The sequence below is a fragment of the Ursus americanus genome, chromosome 8 (assembly GCF_024610735.1).
Source record: "Ursus americanus isolate L20-20 chromosome 8, mUrsAme1.1.p, whole genome shotgun sequence".
Lineage (NCBI taxonomy): Eukaryota > Metazoa > Chordata > Mammalia > Carnivora > Ursidae > Ursus > Ursus americanus.
In genome coordinates, this window is record NC_142134.1 from 28,887,474 (window position 1) to 28,910,345 (window position 22,872).

Consider the following 22,872-nt stretch of genomic DNA (forward strand, 5'->3'; position numbering starts at 1 on the left):
ATTTGAAAAAAAAAAAAAAAACCTGAAAAATACTCAATTCAAATCAGAACCCATTAAAGAAAAGGCTAAGGCAAAGGTACCAGAGTTCAGCCTACCCGAGTGCCAATGAATTTGTTAAGGTGACTAAGAACCATGTAATTACATTTAAAAAAAAAAACAGATATTTTTACTGTAAAATGTACAATAAGCTACTATCTACCCTTCATAGTGACTGTGAATAACAATATATTTGCAATAAGTTCCCTACTTTTCCTTTTGTCTTGGTACTTGACATGTTATAGGAAAATTAATTTCAGAAGTTAGCTTTTTAAATGCTTGCAAATACAAAACTGTTGTAACCTTGGAGGAAGAGTCTATTAGGTAAAGTTTATTTATTTCAAGGTCTTAGAAGGAGAAGAAGAAAGTACATTGCAGTTTAATGCACTTTGAGTGACTGCCAACCAAACAGCATTTCACTCGTTTATTGAAGAAATACAAGGCCCACTGGGAATCACTGAATTTTGCAACTTTCCAATCATATGATTAAATATAATTAAGAAAAGACAAGACCTCTAACTTAAAAACAAGCAAATTTTACAGTGGAAAATAGACATGACCTTTGCCCTAGAATATAATCCAACTATATAAGACTATTAAAATAATAAATTTCTTGCTAACTAATAAGTGCCTCATTACATAAAAGAAGCCAACGTAGTGTGTATCTGGGATAAATTATGTTTTTAAGGAGAACTCTCAAATTTCTAGATCAACTGTGAAAGTTACTGCAAAGCAGTATATGTGACTACATATAATTACGTAGATGATTAGATTCCTTTTCCTTCAGCCTTTTTCTTACAGAAGAAATAAACTTGTTCTGAAATGGAATGTTCCAAAGTAATCCAGTAGAGAAAAGACAGAGAAGTCGGTGTAGATTAGGAAAAGAGCAATCTCTTTCCAAATCCCCAGGGTCAGTATGCGTGTCTGTGCTTGATGGTCATGCCCTGAAATCAGGTTTTCCAGAGGTAGGCTGGGTCAGTCTGCCAAGCAAAAACACAAATGGGTGTTCATTTGTGCTGTCTCGCTGGAACTAAAACATCAATACCCTTTTCCTTTGCTGGCTGGTTGTTTTGTTGAAACTTGTGACAGCTTTCCTTTTTACCCAGGTTTGGCAACAAAAACTAAATCACATTGGGGGACTGACCTTTAACACATATTCTTCTAACAGTGAAGTCCAACATTATCCATCTGAATATTCACTGAAGGAAAACTGAAAGCCAATAACCATTTTTACAGAGACATCACTGTCTCAAAGAAATAAAGAGCTTGGGGTGGTGGGGAATAGCTGTAGCCCTTCTTCCTGCCTTTGGGCCAACACCAAAGCTGGACCAGGACTTATTTTTTCACCAGTTTGTGTCATAAACCTATTAGCTAACATCCTAGCCACCTAGAAATTCTTAACAAGGAGCATAGGCTTCTTCACTAATACCAAATACTCCATTATAATTGCTGCTACATTACTAAATGTCAGTATTCAAATAACCTAACGCTCAGGAATACTCTTTTTTAAAAAAAAAGAGTATTCTCTGCATTCCACTGATCATATGCATTTCTCAGGTCTCATCATTCTATCCTTCACACAGTCTTCAATTTGTGCTTTATGCTGGAAGAGCCAATAAAAATCCAAAGTTCTAATTTTTAGGAAAAGGAAAAGCAAGGGGAAGATGTGAAAAAAAGGGGGTGGTAGAGTTGGCTGAACTTCAAACTTCATATAAATAAAGATTTCCCTTGTTCATAGTTTTACATGACTACTGTGCCTTCCAAGACTTGAATTGGGATATTTTTCCTACTACTGAAACCACTCTCTTTATTTTTTGAGACACAGAGCTTAACCTGAACTTCCTGACTAAAACTGAAACTGCGGTAATGCTGAGAATCAATGGAGGATATTTTTGGTCAAATCAAATTATTAGCCACCTAAAAAGTATAGAACATTAAAAGGGGTAGTATTGTGTTCTCTGGGGGTGTGGGCTCACAGTAGAAACTGCATTAAGCTAGAGAAGTCTCCTGGGTTAGTTCTCTATGGAATAAAATAGTCTATGGATTGAGGTTTTCACAGAAAAGCAAAGACCTCAATTTTATAAGTCAGCTAGAAAAATATTCATAGCACATTTTCATATATAAAATGAATCCCTTCTAAGTATTAAACTTTTATTAGTCTGATAGGTTTGAGAGTTTTAAATGGGGGGGGACCCTATCATCTCTGGAAACCAGACATCATAAATGGCAATCAGAAATTACTGCAAAAATGTTCTGAAGTGGGGTATGTAGCAGGAACTAGAGATTTCTAAAACTCAGAATCATTTCTGGAGGCACAATCACCTTCCAACCTTCCAACAGGATTTAGGTGGAGCTAATTCTGTTAACACATACTTCCTGACCATGGACAGTGTGCCAGGTAGTTGTAGACACTAGAGATATAGTGATGAACAAAACAACCAAAAATTCCTGCCCTCATGGAACTTTAATTTTATTGGGAAGAGAAAATAACAAGATATGCAATATGCTAAATGGTGGTAAGTGCCAAGGAAAACATAATGGAGGATGAGGGCTAGAGAGTGTTGGGGGACTTCAATTTTAGATGGGGCAGTCACTGAGAAGGTAATATTTGAAAAAAGACCTAAAGAAGGTGAGAAAATGAGCCATGCAGATAACTGGGGGGTGCAGCAAGGAGAGCACTGCAGACAAAGGGAACAGCAAGTGCAATGTCCCTGGCACAGGAGCATGACTGGCCAGTAAGCAAACAAGGGGAGAAAAGGAGGAGATAAGGTCAAAGAGATCATGGTGGATTGTTCATGAGGGAGGTAAGGGCAGGTGTAGAGAGATAGACTAATTAGGAAGCATTTGCAATAATGTGGATGAGAAATAACAGCAGCTTGGACCTGGGTTGTGGCAGTACTGAATGTGAGATGTGGTGAGATTCTGAATATCTGTATATCTTTGAGGGTAAAACAAATAGTGTTTACCAATGGATTGAGTAAGGGGTGTAGGGAAAGACAGAAGTCAAGGAAGACCCGAGTGTTTCTGGCTTGAGCAACTAGAAGAATGGAGTTGTCCATTGTGGTGGGGAACTCTGTGGGAGGAGCGGATCTGAGGCAGGTAGATCAGAAGTTCAATTTTAGACATGTTATTTCGATAAGTGTATTAGCCATCCAATTACTGGTTCTCAATTATATAAGGAAAGAAGTCTGGGCTAGACAACTTAATGCAGATGGCAGCAGCATATTGAAGAATTAGTTTGAAACTTCAAACATAGGTCCTCTTCTGAGCTTTATCTGTGTACTTTGGGTCTGTCGTTCAGCTGCCCATCAGTGAGAAAGAGAAGAATTATCACAGAACTCCAGCTTTGGTCAAGTAATGTATCTAAGAAAGTATGATATTTAGAACAGCTGTTTCTAAGCCAATCAATTCTCAACTAATCACACTCAGCAAATATTATTGAGCACCTATTATGGTACCAGGCACAGTGAGACACTGGGAATACAGTCATGAAAGACACACATGATGGTCCCTGCTTTCAGACAAATTAGTGTAATGAAGGAGACAAAATGAAAACAATAATATCACATTTACATTTAATTAAGCAGTAGTAATTGTGGCAAGTCCTATACAGAAGTTAGAGTGTAGACTGCTGTGAATCTGTTTCTTCCTGGACAGCCTCCCCTCTCCCACTGCCAACACATGGCGTACTCCCACCATGCATTCTCTCTAGCAGTACAGTCTCTCGGGGACTAATGACATCACCAAAAATGACACATGTGTTCTCAAGAAAACAAACTTTAAGGACGGTAAAGTATTCAAAATTATCTTCATCATTAAGAATCTTAATGAAAATTCACTCAGTGTTGAATTACCTACACGGCGAACTGTCACCTCTCCACCTTTCTGAGACCAGAAGTCATATAAAATATGGTCCACCTTGGACTGAAAGAAAAAGCAGAAAGCTACACCTGAATTCTACTCTAGGATAGGTACGCACACAGAATTTCAAGAAAAAAATATGAATCAAAGTAGTGCTTCTGGTCACAACTGACTAAACTAGTATATACACAGGGATGGAATTTTAGAGCTATAAATTATGCATGAAGTTACACAGATGCAACGCAGTAACACCTTCATTGGGTAGAAGAGAACACTCATCTCAGGAAGACTGCATGAGTTCATGACTGGCCCTTAGCAAAGTAGCCAGTAGGCAGCAAAGCCAAGACTAGCCCAAAATCTCCCCAACACTTAATTCAGGCTGAACCAGTACAATTCTCACTCGGTTTTTGTTTTGGGGTTTTTTTTTCTATTAGAAAGAAGGAAAAGAAAGAATGAAATGGAGATATTAGTAAAAAGTTCTACTTTGAAAGCCTTCTTTTGGAGGATGTTTATGAACCAAAAGTGTACTTTATGTAGGACTTTTAATATGCAGGTTATTAGGGCTAAGAGAAGGGAATGAGAGAGAATTACCGTATCGTGGAAAGAGGTCCTGAAAAGACAAGAATGAAGAGCTTCAAGAGGGAGCAACAGAAGTGGAAAAGCAGAAATGTGTTACAGATGGCTTTTTAATAAGAAGGAGAAAATATTAACAGAAGAGTTAAAACTAGCACACTCACTATCAGTGTCTGAATATTAGAAAAAGTTACCTCGCAAATGGAAAATAACATATTTAAGATTAGGTCTCTTTCCTTAATGCTACTGGGAGGGCCAGGAGTAAAATGTACTGATTTTTCTTCTGGGACCAGTTTAAGTTATGGAGGATATGAAATTATCCATGGATTCTACTAAACTTTTTTTTCTACTGAACTTTCTTTTAAAGTAGATGTTTCCACAAGGCCAAACTACCTAGAAATTCTTGGTGAGAAATAAAAGCTTCTCTATCATTATCAAATGAATTAATTTATGAAGCTTCTCTATTATTAAAAATCTTAAATGGCTAAAGACATTCAATAGTACTTAGTATTGCAGTAATGATAATAAATCCATAAACCTACAGAGCATAAGTCTCAGTAACTATACAAAAATTACCAAAAAACCCAATTAACTTGATGAACACTTGATTAGAAATGATATGATGCATGAAGCTTTTAAAATATGCCCCAGAAATGGAGCACCTGGCTAGCTCAGTTGGAAGAGCATGCGACTCCTGAGCTCAGGGTTATGAGTTCAAGCCCCATATTGGGTGTAGAGCTTACGAAAAATAAAGGAACTTTAAAAAAAAAAAAAAGAAAGAAAGAAAGAAAAAATATATATATATGCCCCAGAAAACAAAAGTTCTTCCTTTAATTCTCAAAAGAACCTCATCCAGACAAGGAAAGACTATTGAGTTATTGGTTTTTTTATATCTCATCAACTTTCACTAATCATAGATAATAAAAAATATATATATTTCTTTCTGACTCTAGAATGACCTAACTAGAAGCAGAACAACAGCCATAAATCTCTTTTCCATCTAATTCACAGAAGGTTTTCACTTATTTTGCTTTTTTTTTAAACCCAAAGCTACAATAAGGATTTGATTTGCCTCATTCCTCAGATTGTAAAGATATTATACTGAACACACTTGAAACTTGAGGAAGATACAATAATCTGTGTGTGAGCTTCTTCTGCTCACTTCTTCATTCCCAGTACTTCATTAGTGCCTGATATAAACTATGCATTCAAAAAACGCTGGCTGAATTTGATCTGAATTAACCTGCAGACTATAAAAGGTGTATCTTAATATTATTTTGCTTGTGAAAGGGAAATATATTGACTCTCCATGCAATTATGACAATGAGAGACCAGTAACTGCATTATATCAAATTCCTTATATTACATAATTGTTCTATGCCCTAGAAGATAGAGCATGGAGTATATAAGTTAATCTACGTGTAGAAAGAAAAGCTCTGTTATCATGAGATGAACAAACCTTAGATATTTCTGTAGTGCTTAACAATTTACAAGGTATTTCCATACACACACACACACACACACACATAGGCATGTATATAAATATCTGTGATATAATTAGACAAATATTAAATAATACATAAATACATATTAAATACCTTATATTGCATACATATATATGTAGTAGCTATTATTATCCACTTTTTATTGATGAGGAAATAATGTTCTGAGACACTGAGTGCTATGCAGCTAACAGGTGACGGACTCTGAAATTGAACTCAGGTCTCTAAATTCCAAATTCAACTGAACCTTCTACTTGCTTTTGTGGATACTTAAAAGATGACAGGTTTTTCCTTGGAATAATGGCGAGTCTGCAGGCAAACACTGTCTTTGCCACCTCCCTCCTAACTGGGAATGGATAAGAAATCAGATGTGATTTCACAAGACACCGTGGCATGTGGAAACTGCAGACACACATCTCTAGGCTATCAAGTTTGGGTGCCTGCGTTTATCTCTTGAAGATATTTTACTATTAATTACCATATGAATGGAGACGTCTAATTCTTTATAAAAGTTAAAATTATAACGTGAATCAATGTAACAATGCTCCAACAGTGAAATAAAGGGTGTCCTGCATCCACATCAATACAAAAGAGAAGAAAAAGAATCCTTTTATTCCTTAACCCAGCCAACATGATGGTCCTCAGGTACTCAAAGTGTGAAGGTGAGAGAAAGGTGCTCACAGACAGTGATCTTGCCCCGCACTTGCTTGCCCAGGTCAGCACCGCACAGCCAGCCATGCCTCACCTCGCCGTCTCCTTCCACTCCATCTCCTGCCCATCCACGGCCAGCAGCTCATCCAGTTCGGTGAAGAGCTGAGGGGGTGCTGGGCTGTCATCCTCCTCACCCAAGATGAATCGGATACGTTCTGCGGCAGGAGAGACTGCGGAAGTGAAAATACTGTGGTTAAACACTGGCTGGACAACCCTGAGGAAAGTATAGCTTCGAGCTCTTCCTCTGTCCCCAAGGCTGTTGGACTTCCCTGCCACGTTTTCCGTGGACATCCTCCTTGCTGAGCCTCCCTTATCCCCAACCTACACACGAAAAAAACTCAAAGCCCTTCTCTGTTCCTTCAGGCCTAAGCTGTATCTCAGCTCGCCACCACTCTCCAGGACAGGACTCCAGTTCTGTGTGGTGTGTGGCGAAGAACCTTTAGCCCTCAGATGAGCTGAGGTCCAACCGCGTGACCCTCCCTCCTTCCTCACTTATGACCCATCCAAAATTATTAGACAGAAGCCAGCCTGAGCCAATCAGCTTTTCTATAGCGGTGGGAGGGGGCAACAGAGCACCCCAATCCTGAGTTCCCCCACGCCCTTGCCTCCACCCACCTTCCCTCTGTCCAATGCCTAAAGCTCATGCCCTCACAGGATCCTCGCTGCCTGCAACTGGCTCAGTGCAAAGTTGATGAAGGAATATTTAACAAGACGGGGCCTCTTCTTTACATAAGGGCAGTACCCAAAAATGTTTAGTCACACTTCAATGCACTTGAAAAACAAGCCCAAGTAAAATATTGTACACCTGAGGAAAAAAAATTTTTCTGACACACTCAAGCACATTATTGAATGCCCTACTTGCTCCTTTTGACCCTATCTCCTGAAAATCATGTAATGAAAAATTAACTAGAACTTCCCTCAGGTTGTGGGTTATTCCCACACCCCCCCTTTTTTTTTTAAAGAAAGGAAAGGATTTGCAAACTGATGATCATATTACAAAACTAAGGCCCAAAGATACTCTTCATAATCCCAGGGCAAAACTGAGAATGGTATATACATGTGAATGTAGTCCAGGTACATAGATATATGTGTATAATATATACACATACATATATATATATATGTACGTATATATATGTATATAGGCATATGTATATACATATATATGTATATATATACACATATACACACACACAAATTGTAGAAATACGTGTACTCAACCTAATAAAACAAGAATATTCCTACCATCTGAAAACTACTATAATACAGGACAATACAAAATTCCACAGATCAAAAAATACTATGAACGAAGCCATGAAAAACAGTCAACCTAACTAGTAATCAAAACTAATTATTAAAATAAAATACATGTTTTACCTATGAAAATAGCAAAAATGTAAAAAAAATGATAATCCCAATATTGCCAGAGATTTAGGACACATGCACCAGCACCTCTCAATTTATGTCACTGATAGAAGCCTAAATAGGAACCTCTCTCTGAAGGGAAGTATGGAAATGTTTTAAAAGTGTATATATCGTGTGAGCCAGTAATTCTACCACTAGAAAGACAATCATTTCAAAGAAATCATAGTTGTTAGCTCAAAGACAGAGGTGACTACTGCAATACTGTTTATAATTGACAAAAACAAGAAGAAGCCCAAATGTCCAGGACTGATTAAATAAACTATTCAGTAAATCACCATGTGGTTATAAAACATGAAGTCGAGATTATCATTTTTTATATATACAATGCTAAATGAAAAATAAAATTGCAAAATCATATGAATAACGTGATCCCACGTTAGTAAAGAAAAAATACACATATATCCACAAAATAAAGTCTGGAATTGAGGGAAACCCTACGCATGGTTCCGAGGTGTGTGAATTTCAGTTACTGCCATTTAAAGAAAACCTGTTCCCCAATAATACAGTTGAAATTTCAGTTAGCATAGTATATTAACTCTGAGTAATTGCATAAAGTACAAACTTCACTGCTAGCTCTTCAGTCCATAAACTACTATGTTAATAACACAGATGCATCATGATCAGTGACCGATCATAATGCTTCTTGCAAAGTCTGTCAGTGATTGGTCACTGAGCATTTGTTACCCAGTTCATGGACGGACAGCAAAGTGTGTACCCATGTTGCCTTCGTGTCAAAAGAGGAGCGTGGCCAACAGAGATGAAAGTAGAGTACAGAAACAAAAAGTGATATGGTGGAAATGAAATCCATGTCTAATGTAAACGGAGTTATCGAAGACAGCTGCTCATGGGGATGTTGCCAATGCTGCCATTCATCACGCAAGAGAATCTAGACAACAGTCAAAAAGTATACAGCGAAGGCAAGTGACATAAATAAGGAAAGCAGTTGGACCAAAATGATAAAGATGTTCCAGAGGAAGTGATGCTGGCAAGAAAAGAAGAGGAAGAAGAGGAAGAGGAGGAAGAGGAGGAAGAAGAAGAAGAGGAGGAGGAGGAGGAGGAGGAGGAGGAGGAGGGGGAGGAAGGAAAAAAAAGCATTTCACATTAAAGGAACTCTCAGAGACATTTCTTGACATGGAAAGCACAAAGGAGAAAATGTTGGAAGCTGATCCAAACTTAGAGAGGAGTATGCAATTCATCGGGGCATAGAAAAGATACTTGCTCCATTTCATAAGTTGTACAACAGAAAGAAGGCAAGCATTATTCAACCCACTGCTGACAAGATTTCACAAAGAAATAAAACACTTCAATCTCAGTATTTCTGACATTTTAAATTAGAGTGTACTAAATATTATTTTACTATTTTTTTCATTTCCCTATACCTTTATAACTGACAGCAAGAGAGATTTTAGCGATTTGGCAAAATTTTTTAAAGGCCAAAGAAAAATAGTGACTTCTCCTATTGATTATTAGGATTGTCTTGTATAACTTCATCTTGAATAGTCATACTTATGGCCTTGCCCATGCAAAGCAAAGACTGCCTATATATAATCCTTTAAATGTTATACAGTTTATTTCTAGGGCTCTATGTTCTTCCTTTCATTTTTCTATCCGTTCTACAGTGTGCACAATTTATCCATGCATTCATTCAGCAATATTTATTGAATACTGCCTTTGCCCTAAATAGGCTTTGTTTCAGGCTCTGAAGATAAAGCAAAAAACTTGACACAAAGATCCTTGTTCTTATCAAGTGTACATGCTAGCAGGGGCAACAAACATTAACCAGTTATTTGGTTAGTGAACAATTAATTGGTTAAATAAACAAATTAGTACATAAACCAACAAAAATATCTGTAAACTGTTCCACGTTGACAGAACATTCAAATAAGGTAATTGAATATATATTAATATAGGATACAGGATGTTTAATTTCTGTAATTAGGAAAAAAATGACTTGGAAATTTCTTAACATCTCTGGGAGGAAAAAAACCTAAAGTTCCAGAACCTTTGTGTAAGAACACTTGCAATGCCTTTCCAATCAAGAAATGGGAAGTGTCATTACTTTAGAAAATCATGGAAGTTGTGAAAGAAATGAAGGGAAAGTAAGAAATGAAGGACAGATTTTGGAATCTGGCTAAGACTTTTTAAGTTCACACTACTTAAAATGTGGTTATTTATCAGAGTGGTTCTGCAACGGACAGTCACAGATTTGATGGACTTTTCATCAACATCAACGCTCCCTGAGGTAGAACAAGCTTTTAGAAGGGAAAAGTCTACATTTAGAGAATCAATTTTTTGTCCATTTCTAAAAACGTGATATGAGTTAGTCCCCACCTCTAACAGAGATGACTAAACTTTTCCCCTCCTTAGAAAAGAGGTTCTCCTGCAGAGCCGTGGAACACATCTCTGCTCAGCTCTGATCCGTGGAGCACTACTCTGAGATCCCGCAACCTCCAGTGAGGAAAGCACAACTCACTGCTTAGCAGAGACGCAGTTGTGGCTTCCACATAATACAATGGAAGAAGGCTGTGACATTACCCCCAGTTCTCACTCTCTGCGTCTCATGTATAAGTTGTCTTATGCATATTAAATACAGCTTCTGAGTAACGAGCGTAACAACCCCTTGGGGATAAAGTTCCAAAATCCTGTGTCAAAAAATAGCTTGATACGCTAGTAAGTGTCCTTCTTCAGTTGCTCCCCTAAGCTTCCCCAGGAATTAGCAGCAAGAGGCCACAGTAATTATACAGTAAATATAGACCTGTGGGAGGGGCATCCTCTGAAGCCAGCAAATACCCTTCCCAATTTCTAACGTCATTCTTAACACAAAGATATGCAGAGTAGAGTCTCCCTAATGAAGGACTTCAGGAATTCATTCCCCACCCCCATAAATTTTGATCAAAAGGGAAATGAGCTAAATAGAAGACACAGCATTGCACTGAAATTAAACATATAGAACTCTGGAACCAAATTGCCTAGGTTTGAATTCAAACTCTGCTACTTGTATGCTGTGTAACCTGAGACAAGTTAATTAACCTCTCTGTGTCTCAAGTTCCTCACCTGAAAAATAGGGTGCTGATGATCAATTATTATAGCTAAAATACAAGGCTTAAATAGTTTCAAAACTGCCAGCCCTTACCAGCAAAACCTGCCTAGCTTCTAAGAAAGAAAGCACTCACAGATATTGGCCCTGAGAGCCCCTGTATGTTGAAAATACATAGGTAGGAAAGAAAAAAGCCCAAAGTTCTGCATATGGTACTTCAATGAATTCAGTAGCTTTGGTAATGAGAACGTAAAGGTGTACCTTTCTGGGAAAGAGCCAATAACAGAACAGGGGAAAATAACGATACCTCTTTAGTATCACTTTAATACCTGGGGGGAGAAAACATCAGAAAATCAACTTACATTACAGATGAATAGATTATGATTCTAAGTAATAACAACCCTAGTTTCATCATAAAAGAGAACGTGGAGAAAAATGAGAGAGGGTGACAGGGAGGCAGGAAACGAGGGAGAGAGAAAAAACTGTCAAATTAATCCAATCACCTTTGTCAGAACAGAAGGCCTGTAGATCAAAGCCAAGTTAATGCCTCTAATCTGCCTTGATTTTTTTCTTTTTTTATTCTGTCCTCTGGTTAGAATGTGTTTTGGGGGTTTGGGTGTTTTTTTTTCCCCTGAGTAGCTGTAGAATTTCCTGGGGGGCCCTACATAAGTGTGGTTATCTCTGACCAGCATTCACCTGCAGGGTGACAATGTCATAGTCTGCAGTGGCTGGGGAGACCCAGTGCTCCAAATCCCCAGTGCTGATAAGAAGGCAAATATGTGGCAGGAATGCTGCCATACCCACTCCCACCAATAGCACCCACAGCATACACCACTTACACATCATCACATCCATTCCTGCTGAGACTAAACTTGACCTCAGAGCAGCCACTGTCCACCAATGAAAGATGTGTGTGAGAGGACACCTCTCCAATGACACCTACCTGGCTAGTCAACTCTCAGTGTCTTTTCATGTCACTTTGGCCCCAATCTATGCATCCAACCTGTCTCCCACAACAACCCAGAAATGTTTGGTGACAGAAGAACATATCTGCTCAATTTTGCACCAAGCTCAGCCAGGAGCCCCAGTGTCACAAGCAAGCTCAAAGGTGTTCATTGCTGCTGTCACAGTTCATCTGCTAAACCCTGTCCCAGAACATGGGCATAGGCAAGAACAGAAACCTACCCTGACTCCCATCCAGGAATGAATTCAGGTATTTCCCAAGAATGACCAAAAGGTAAATAGATTTTGTGATTATGCATAGGAAGACATGACTCTCTCTTCCCTAGAAGAAGTGACCTTTAAAGGACAGAATTAATTTAGTTCTTAGAGAACTCAAAGAACCTCTACAAGGAGCTCATTTCCTAACCAAAAGTCTGGATGGTGCCTTAAAACTGATTAAACCAGAATTAACAAGGAAAGTGGACAAGATTTGGATAGTGGGAGGCAGTTTTGTTTATAAGGAAGCCACGAAAAAGCCAAGCCATCTCAAACTATTTGTGACAAGGATCATGCAGAATTTGAAAGTAACACATTTTTTCCAGAAACTGATTTGGGAAGATATAAGCTTCTTCCAGAATATCCAAGTGTTCTTTCTGGTGTCCAAGAGGAAAGAGGTATTAAGTAGAAATTTGAAGTATATAAAAAGAATGATTAATGTGAAAGTGTTTTCTGATTTATTTCAAGTTATTCCCCCTGCCCTCCAATTATATATTTTAATGTTAGAAAAAAAGACTTTCGTTGACTTTAGATCAAAGGATAACTATTTCTAAGCAATGTGTTTATTAAGCAGACTATAATTAAGATTAATCTTAACTAGATTATACCAGATACCATCTGTGAAGCATTTCTCGCTATCACTGTCTGAATGCCAATCAAGGACAATCACCTGCCTGTCTACCTATCACCTACATATCTACCAAAACACCAAAGTGGGAGAATCCCCTGATATTGTGAGTTGAAATCAGGGCTTATACAGATAGGAGCTAGACAGATTTGTCCAAAGATCAGAGATAACTTATACACAGAAGAGCTAGAACTCAGATATTAAAAGAAAATTAGATCAAAATGGGGACTATGAATTACTCTATGCATATCACGCTTCTGAAAAAAAAGTTCCGTTCACTCAGATAGGAAATCAGTAAGTTGAGAACTCTAGTACATTCCATATGAATAGTAAAGAAGCAGGCAGGAGACTACCTATTTGAAGGTAAAACTCTAGGGAGGGGAGTTAAGATGGCGGAGGAGTAGGGGACCCCTTCTTCAGCCGGTCCCCTGAGTCGAGCTGGATAGGTACCAGACCAGCCTAAATAACCACGGAATCAGCCTGAGACGCAGGATGATGCATCTGGATCTCTACAAATGAACATCTCCAGCGCTGAGTATTGAGGTACGAAGAGGGGAGCTGTAAACCGTGCACGGATATCGGAAGATAAACGGAAGGGGGAGGGAGCCGCCGCGTTTGGGCTCCGGGAAGCGGCAGCCACCTGCACGGGGGAGCGGGCGGACTCACAGAGGGCACCCGCGAGAGAGCGGACTGAGACCGGTGAGCCGTGAACGCGCCACCAGGCATCTCCCGGAACACCGGAATCCCGATGTGCTCACGGGATCCAGACTGAGACCGGGAACTCCCGGAGTGCGCGCGGGGCGGCTGGCGGCTGGCGGGCCACCTGCACGGGGGAGCGGGCGGACTCGCGGTCGGCACCCGCGAAACAGCAGACTGAGACCCTGAACCGGGTGCGCAAGCCACCAGGCTTCTCACGAAACTCGGGAATCGAGGTGTGCTCACCGGGCATAGACTGAGACCGGGAGACCCGGGAGCGCGCGGGGCGGCCGGTGGCTGGCGGCATTAGAAACACAAAGGACAGAGACGCGCCGGCCCTGGAAGGGAGGGCAGGGACGCCGAGTTGGTGCGCACATCCCGGGACGCTGCAGGGTTGAGCAGCACCAACAGTAATAGAGTTAAAATGGCCAGAACATCAGTGGAGAACGGGCCGCAATCCCTCTGTTCTGCGACAATGCAGCCTCTGCTGCTCTGACCCTCAGAAGAGGCATAGCCGGCCGCCAGGGAAAGCCGCCAGAGAACAAAAGCCTGGAAATACCGGCTCAGAGAGTGCCCATCCCCATCCTCCCTCGCAGGGGACACGGAGACTCTACCCAAACAGGGTTGCCTGAGTAACGGCGCGGCAGGCCCCTCCCCCAGAACACAGAAGGCAGGCTGAAAAATCAAGAAGCCCACAACCCGGGCGCCAGGGTGGCGCAGTCGTTGAGCGCCTGCCTTCGGCTCAGGGCGTGATCCCGGCCTTCCGGAAAGGAGTCCCTCATCGGGCTCCTCCGCTGGGAGCCTGCTTCTTCCTCTCCCACTCCCCTGCTTCTGTTCCGTTCTTGCTGACTGTCTATCTCCCTCTCTCAGATAAGTAAATACATAAAATCTTTAAAGAAGAAGCCCACATCTCTAAGATCCCTATAAAACAAGGGGCACGGCCTGGGACCCAGTCAATAATTTGGGCTCTGGACAACCCCGCAACCTCTCCTCATTAGAATGACAAGAAGGAGAAGCCCCCCCCCCCCCCAGCAAAGAAAAGACAGTGAGTCTGTGGCCTCTGCCACAGAAGTAACGGATATGGATGTAACCAAATTATCAGATATGGAATTCAGAGTAACAATGGTCAAGATAATGAGTAGACTTGAAAAAAGTATTAAGGAAAATGTTACTGAGAATATAGAATCCCTAAGGGCGGAAATGAGAGCGAATTTGACAGAAATTAAAAATTCTATGAGCCAAATGCAGGCAAAACTAGAGGCTCTGACGGCAAGGGTCACGGAAGCTGAGGAAAGGGTTAGTGAATTGGAGGATGGGTTAATAGAGGAAAAAATGAAAATAGAAGATGGTCTTAAAAAAATCCACGCCCACGAATGTTGGCTACAGGAGATTACTGACTCAACGAAATGATCCAATGTTAGAATCATCGGCATCCCTGAGGGGGTGGAGAAAAACAGAGGTCTAGAAGAGATATTTGAACAAATTGTAGCTGAAAACTTCCCTAATCTAGCAAGGGAAACAAAAATTCGTGTCCAAGAGGCAGAGAGGACCCCGCCCAAGCTCAACCATGACAGACCTACACCACGTCACGTCATAGTGCATTTCGCAAATATGAGATCCAAGGATACAGTATTGAAAGCGGCCAGGGCAAAGAAATTTCTCACGTACCAAGGCAAAGGCATCAGAATTACGTCAGACCTGTCTACACAGACCTGGAATGAGAGAAAGGGTTGGGGGAGCAAATTTAAAGCTCTTTCAGAGAAAAACATGCAGCCAAGGATCCTTTATCCAGCAAGGCTGTCATTCAGAATTGATGGAGAAATAAAGACATTTCAGAATCGACAGTCACTAGCCAATTTCGTAACCACGAAACCAGCCCTACAGGAGGTATTACGGGGGGTTCTATAAAAGTAAAAAGGCCCCAAGAGTGATACAAAACAGAAAGTCACAGCCAATACAAACAAAGACTTTACTGACAACATGGCAGAATTAAAAGCATATCTCTCAGTACTCAGTCTTAACATTAATGGTTTAAATTCTTGCTTAAAACGCCACAGGGTTGCAGATTGGATAAAAAGAAATGACCCATCCATTTGCTGTCTACAAGAGACTCATTTCGAACCCAAAGATGCATTCAGACTGAGAGTAAGGGGATGGAGTACCATCTTTCACGCAAATGGACCTCAAAAGAAAGCTGGGGTAGCAATTCTCATATAAGATAAACTGGATTTTAAACTACAGACTATAGTTAGAGACGCAGAAGGGCACTATATTATTCTTAAAGGAAGTATTCAACAAGTGGATATGACAATTATAAATATATATGCACCCAACAGGGGAGAAGCAAGATACACAAGCCAACTCTTAACCACAATAAAGAGACATATAAATAAAAATACATTAATAGTAGGGGACCTCAACACTCCACTCTCAGAAATAGACAGAACACCCTGGCAAAAACTAAGCAAAGAATCAAAGGCTTTGAATGCCATACTCGACGAGTTGGACCTCTTAGATATATATAGAACACTACACCCCAGAACCAAAGAATACTCATTCTATTCTAATGCCCATGGAACATTTTCAAGAATAGACCATGTTCTGGGACACAAAACAGGTCTCAACCGATACCAAAAGACTGAGATTATTCCCTGCATATTCTCAGACCACAACGCTCTGAAATTGGAACTCAACCACAAGGAAAAATTTGGAAGAAACTCAAACACTTGGAGACTAAGAACCATCCTGCTCAGGAATGACTCGATAAACCAGGAAATCAAAAATCAAATTAAACAATTTATGGAGACCAATGAGAATGAAAATACAACAGTCCAAAACCTATGGGATACTGCAAAGGCGGTCCTAAGGGGGAAATACATAGCCATCCAAGCCTCACTCAAAAGAATAGAAAAATCTAAAATGCAGTTTTTATATTCTCACCTCAAGAAGCTGGAACAGCAACAGAGGGACAGGCCTAATCCACGCACGGGGAAGCAGTTGACCAAAATTAAAGCTGAAATCAATCAAGCAGAAACCAGAAGTACAGTAGAGCAGATCAACAGGACTAGAAGCTGGTTCTTGGAGAGAATCAATAAAATTGACAGACCACTGGCAAGACTTATCCAAAAGAAAAGAGAAAGGACCCAGATTATTAAAATTATGAATGAAAAAGGAGAGGTCACGACGAACACCATTGAAATTGGAAGGATTATTAGAAATTTTTATCAACAGCTATATGCCAATAAACTAAGCAATCTGGAAGAGATGGAATCCTTCCTGGAAACCTATAAACTACCAAGATTGAAACAGGAAGAAATTGATTTCTTAAACAGGCCAATTAATTATGAAGAAATTGAGTCAGTGATACACAACCTTCCAAATAACAAAACTCCAGGCCCGGACGGTTTTCCTGGGGAATTCTACCAAACATTCAAAGAAGAAATAATACCTATTCTCCTAAAGCTATTTCAAAAAATAGAAACAGAAGGAAAGCTACCAACCTCATTCTATGAGGCCAATATTACCTTGATCCCCAAACCAGGCAAAGACCCCCTCAAAAAGGAGAATTACAGACTGATTTCCCCAATGAATATGGACGCCAAAATCCTCAACAAGATACTTGCTAATAGAATCCAACAGTTCATTAAAAGGATTATCCACCACGATCAAGTGGGATTCATACCTGGGATGCAAGCATGGTTCAATATTCGCAAATCAATCAGCGTGATGCATCATATCAACAAGAAAAGACTCAGGAACCATATGATCCTCTCAATTGATGCCGAAAAAGCATTTGACAAAATACAGCATCCTTTCCTGATTAAAACCCTTCAGAGTGTAGGGATAGAAGGTACATTTCTCAATCTTATAAAAGCCATCTATGAAAAGCCTACTGCAAATATTATTCTCAATGGGGAAAAGCTGGAAGCCTTTCCCTTAAGATCAGGAACACGACAAGGATGCCCACTCTCGCCACTATTATTCAACATAGTACTAGAAGTCCTTGCAACAGCAATCAGACAACAAAAAGGGATCAAAGGTATTCAAATCGGCAAGGAAGAAGTCAAAATGTCTCTCTTCGCAGATGACATGATACTCTATATGGAAAACCCAAAAGAAGCCACTCCCAAACTATTAGAAGTTATAGAGCAATTCAGTAACGTGGCGGGATACAAAATCAATGCTCAGAAATCACTTGCATTTCTGTACACGAAATACGAGACCGAAGAAAGAGAAATTAGGGAATCCATCCCATTTACAATAGCACCAAAAACCATACGTTACCTTGGAATTAACTTAACCAGAGACGTAAAGGACCTTTATTCTAGAAACTATAAATCACTCTTAAAAGACATTGAGGAAGACATAAAAAGATGGAGAGATATTCCATGCTCATGGATCGGAAGAATTAACATAGTTAAAATGTCCATGCTACTCAGAGCAATCTACACTTTCAATGCTATCCCGATCAAAATACCGAGGACATTTTTCAAAGAACTGGAACAAATAGTCCTTAAATTTGTATGGAAACAGAAAAGGCCCCGAATCGCCAAGGAACTGTTGAAAAGGAAAAACAAAGCTGGGGGCATCACAATGCCGGATTTCGAGCTGTACTACAAAGCTGTGATCACAAAGACAGCATGGTACTGGCACAAAAACAGACACATAGACCAATGGAACAGAATAGAGAGCCCAGAAATGGACCCTCGGCTCTTTGGGCAACTAATATTTGATAAAGCAGGAAAAAACATCCGGTGGGAAAAAGACAGTCTCTTCAATAAATGGTGCTGGGAAAATTGGACAGCTACATGCAAGAGAATGAAACTTGACCACTATCTCACACCATACACAAAAATAAACTCCAAATGGATGAAAGACCTCGATGTGAGACAGGAATCCATCAAAATTCTAGAGGAGAACATAGGCAGCAACCTCTACGACATCGGCCAAAGCAACCTTTTTCATGATACATCCCCAAAGGCAAGAGAAACAAAAGATAAAATGAATTTATGGGACTTCATCAAGATTAAAAGTTTCTGCACAGCCAAGGAAACAGTCAGAAAAACTAAGATGCGGCCCACGGAATGGGAGAAGATATTTGCAAATGACACTAGAGATAAAGGACTGGTATCCAAGATCTACAAAGAACTTCTCAAACTCAATACACGAGAAACAAATAAACAAATCAAAAAATGGACAGAAGATATGAACAGACACTTTTCCAATGAAGACACACAAATGGCTAACAGACACATGAAAAAATGTTCAAAATCATTAGCCATCAAGGAAATTCAAATCAAAACCACACTGAGATACCACCTTACGCCAGTTAGAATGGCAAAAATAGACAAGGCAAGAAACAACAATTGTTGGAGAGGATGTGGAGAAAGGGGATCCCTCCTACATTGTTGGTGGGAATGCAAGTTGGTACAGCCACTCTGGAAAACAGTGTGGAGGTCCCTTAAAAAGTTAAAAATTGAGCTACCCTATGATCCAGCCATTGCACTACTGGGTGTTTACCCCAAAGATACAGACATAGTGAAGAGAAGGGCCATATGCACCCCAATGTTCATAGCAGCAATGTCCACAATAGCTAAATCATGGAAGGAGCCAAGATGCCCTTCAACAGATGACTGGATTAAGAAGTTGTGGTCCATATATACAATGGAATATTACTCAGCTATCAGAAAGAACGAGTTCTCAATATTTGCTACAACATGGACGGCACTGGAGGAGATAATGCTAAGTGAAATAAGTCAAGCAGAGAAAGACAACTATCATATGATTTCTCTCATCTATGGAACATAAGAACTAGAATGATCAGTAGGGGAAGAAAGGGATAAAGAAAGGGGGGTAATCAGAAGGGGGAATGAAACATGAGAGACTATGGACTATGAGAAACAAACTGAGGGCCTCAGAGGGGAGGGCGGTGGGGGAATGGGATAGGCCGGTGATGGGTAGTAAGGAGGGCACATATTGCATGGTGCACTGGGTGTTATACACAACTAATGAATCATCGAGCCTTACAGCGAAAACCGGGGATGTACTGTATGGTGACTAACATAATATAATAAAAAAAAAAATGAAGGTAAAACTCTAAAAACTCTGTTTCTGATCTTTGGTGAGATTCCATGGGACGGTGCAATGAGAGAAAAATAGGCTGCTCTTTACAAAAAAGAGTAACCTAATAACAAGCATATGGTTAACATAAAAAATTCAAAGAGGTAACAAATTGAAAATGGATAATGCCAGAAACCAAATTAGGAAGTTAGAAAATAAACTTCACAAACTTAAAAATTAAAACATGTTTTACCCATCATGTTAGAAAGATTTGAATTGTTAGGTCTCCAAAGAAATAGCATTATCTGGCTTATTAGTTGATACAAACTTTTTAAAGTGTAAGTTAGCAATATCAATTAAAAATCAAAATATTCTGGGTTTAGACCCAGAACTTGTACTTCTAGAAATTAATCCTGAACAAAGAGATGGACCCAAGAGTATCTGTGGCACCATGATTTTTAAACTTGGAAGCAGCCCAAATGTCAAGAAACAATGAAAGAAAGAAAGAAATTAGAGAATACACTTGCTCATTTTCAGATCTTTTTTCATCTTTCCTGTTATAGTCTTTTCTCTCCTCTCTAACTCTGACTCAATTTCCAAGGCCCAGTGAAAATTCCATCTTTTCCAATAACCTATATTAACCATTCACAGAAATGTGAATCTCTCCTTTATTCAAACTATAACAACACTTTGTCTGAATTATCATTTAGGCACCAGCAAATATATAGCCTGGTCATTTTTTTTTTTGAGGTTTTTTTTTTTTTTTTTTAATATTTTGACAGAGATAGAGACAGCCAGTGAGAGAGGGAACCCAAGCAGGAGGAGTGGGACAGGAAGAAGCAGACTTCCAGCGGAGGAGCCTGATGTGGGGCTAGATCCCAGAACGCTGGGATCACGCCCTGAGCCGAAGGCAGACGCTTAACAACTGAGCCACCCAGGCGCCCCTATAGCCTGGTCATTATTACCTAACCTTTAGTGATGTGACCTCTCTCCAACTAATCACCAAGCTCCTGCAGGACAGGGTCTGTCTGTGTACTTTCCTTAAAGACCAACACAGCACTATGCACTTAATTGTCACCTAATATTAAATTAATGAATTAGATATGGATGAATAGACCTTGGACATTTTCAAGTACACAAAAACATAACCATGTGCAAAAGGAAGCTTACATTAAGAGCTCTGAAATGGAAAATATCTAAGTTTTGGAAACTGTCCTTATTCCATCCTTCCCCTTAATCCATCTTTGCATTAGCTGCACAGTGACCAAAATACAGTCACCATTTCCTCTTGAGGAAGCCACAAATAAAAGAATGAACACTTCAAGGAAGCTATTTTCCTCGGGTAGATGCAATCTCTTCCTACCCTGAGGGACCACACATTTAACCTGCGCTTCTTATGAAGACATCTAATATCCACTACTCTGTGGGTTATCCATTGCTGTACTTTGTCTTTACACCTTTCCTAAGCCCACAACCTGCTTCTGCACTCACCTAAACTACTCTTGATGCCTACCTTGTGCACAGTGAAGTTACACAAAAAAAGAATGGATGAAAGAATGAGTAAGGAAATGAATGGAAGAATACATAATATATATTCTGCCCCAGTTTCTCACAAAAAAATCTTTCTTTGCTTCTTTCCTCTGCTTCCCAGAGGCTTAGCAATGCTTGAAGTACGCTCTACATTCTCATTTTGATGACTTAATATTTATTAGTTTTTAGTATGTGAGACACTACGTTACTTGTTGAAATTACCCAAATAATTTTAAGATTAGGTCCATGTCCTCAAGGAACAATGGGAAAAATTCTATCAATAAAAACGTAATATGCAATTACTAACATTTTTGAATGGTTACACTACCAGGCACTGTGTTAAATGCCCTTCACTTATTTTATCATTTGTTTTACACAAAAATATGAAATATCTACTATTATCAATCTCTTGTATTACTCATATAAAGGACAGGGAAACCAAGTATTTAAGAGACTAAGGGACTTCCTCAAGATCACACAACTAGTAAGTGACATAACCTCAAGCCTACTTGTGGTTTTCCAAGCCCATTTCTTAGCTTCCACTCTCTAAAAGATGATATCATTAAAAAAAAAAAAGTCATATGAACAATACAGACAGTAAATGTACTGGATTTCAGGAGAGGCAGAAATCATAATGGCCTATGAAATAGTTCTAAAGTAAATTAACTGAACATTTGGTTCATTATCCAACAAAAGGCAATTTGTGAATATGCCCTTTTGTTTTTGGTCTGGAAAACATCCCACTGTGGCCACCCTACAGGCTACCAAAAAAAAATTTTTTTTAATAGAAATAATGATCATAATGAACAATTCATACTGAGCATGACAAGTTTACATGCAAATTCCCTTCTGTGGGTTAAACGAAGACTTATGGGTTGTGTATTTTCTCCTTGGCAAAATTCACCATCTGGTAAAGTCTCAGCTTTCAAACCAAAGTATAAAAAAAATAACTGGGGCACCTGGGTGGCTCAGTCAGTTAACTGTCCAACTCTTGATTTCAGTCATGATATCAGAGTTGTGGGATCGAGCTCCACATCGGGCTCTGTTCTCAGCAGGGAGTCTGCTTGAGAGTCTCTCTCTCCCTCTTCCTCTGCCCCTCCCCACATCTCTCAAATAAATAAATAAATAAATATTTTTTAAAACTAAAAAAATAAAAATAAATAACTATTTCTTTAAGTTATCAATGTGCTATCACCAACTGGTTTACATTTTAAATATTCATTTCTCTCCATTCTGAGTTAAATGTCTATAAATCAACACCACAGTTGCTAAAACTTCCACAATTTATTTAATTATTAGACCATTGTAGTAGTTTAAAAATTACTTAAATGTATATATAAAATCATCAAACTTCAATTTCACATTCATAACTGTAAGAAATGAGAAATCACTAAATAAAGTTACATATATATAAATCTTTAAAACACACACTCATTGTAGTGGCTGTTACTCTTGCCTACTCAGCACCCCTAAACTCTTTTTCTGATAACAGCATCCCACTTTCCTTAGAAGAACCATTTTTATACTTAGAAGTCCAATGAGAATGAATCATTCCCTATGACCCAGGTCTGGAGAATGAGAATATCACAAATCTT

At 39.4% G+C, this 22,872-nt stretch overlaps 1 protein-coding gene and 1 pseudogene across 7 annotated transcripts in view; one reads left to right on the forward strand and one right to left on the reverse strand.

Moving 5' to 3' along the window:
* Positions 1-22,872, reverse strand: part of SLC4A4 (solute carrier family 4 member 4) — a 349,367-nt gene that overhangs the window by 205,177 nt on the left and 121,318 nt on the right. For 5 of the 7 annotated variants that reach the window (XM_045789287.2, XM_087864096.1, XM_087864093.1 and 2 more), the window contains exon 4: positions 6,718-6,853. In XM_045789287.2, coding sequence (XP_045645243.2) covers positions 6,718-6,853 — 136 coding nt within the window. Of the gene's footprint in view, positions 1-6,717; positions 7,174-7,298; positions 7,351-22,872 lie in introns of those variants that run through there. The other 2 variants (XM_045789302.2, XM_087864094.1) reach the window with 2 other exon arrangements.
* Positions 12,402-12,802, forward strand: LOC123789085 (dihydrofolate reductase pseudogene; annotated as a pseudogene).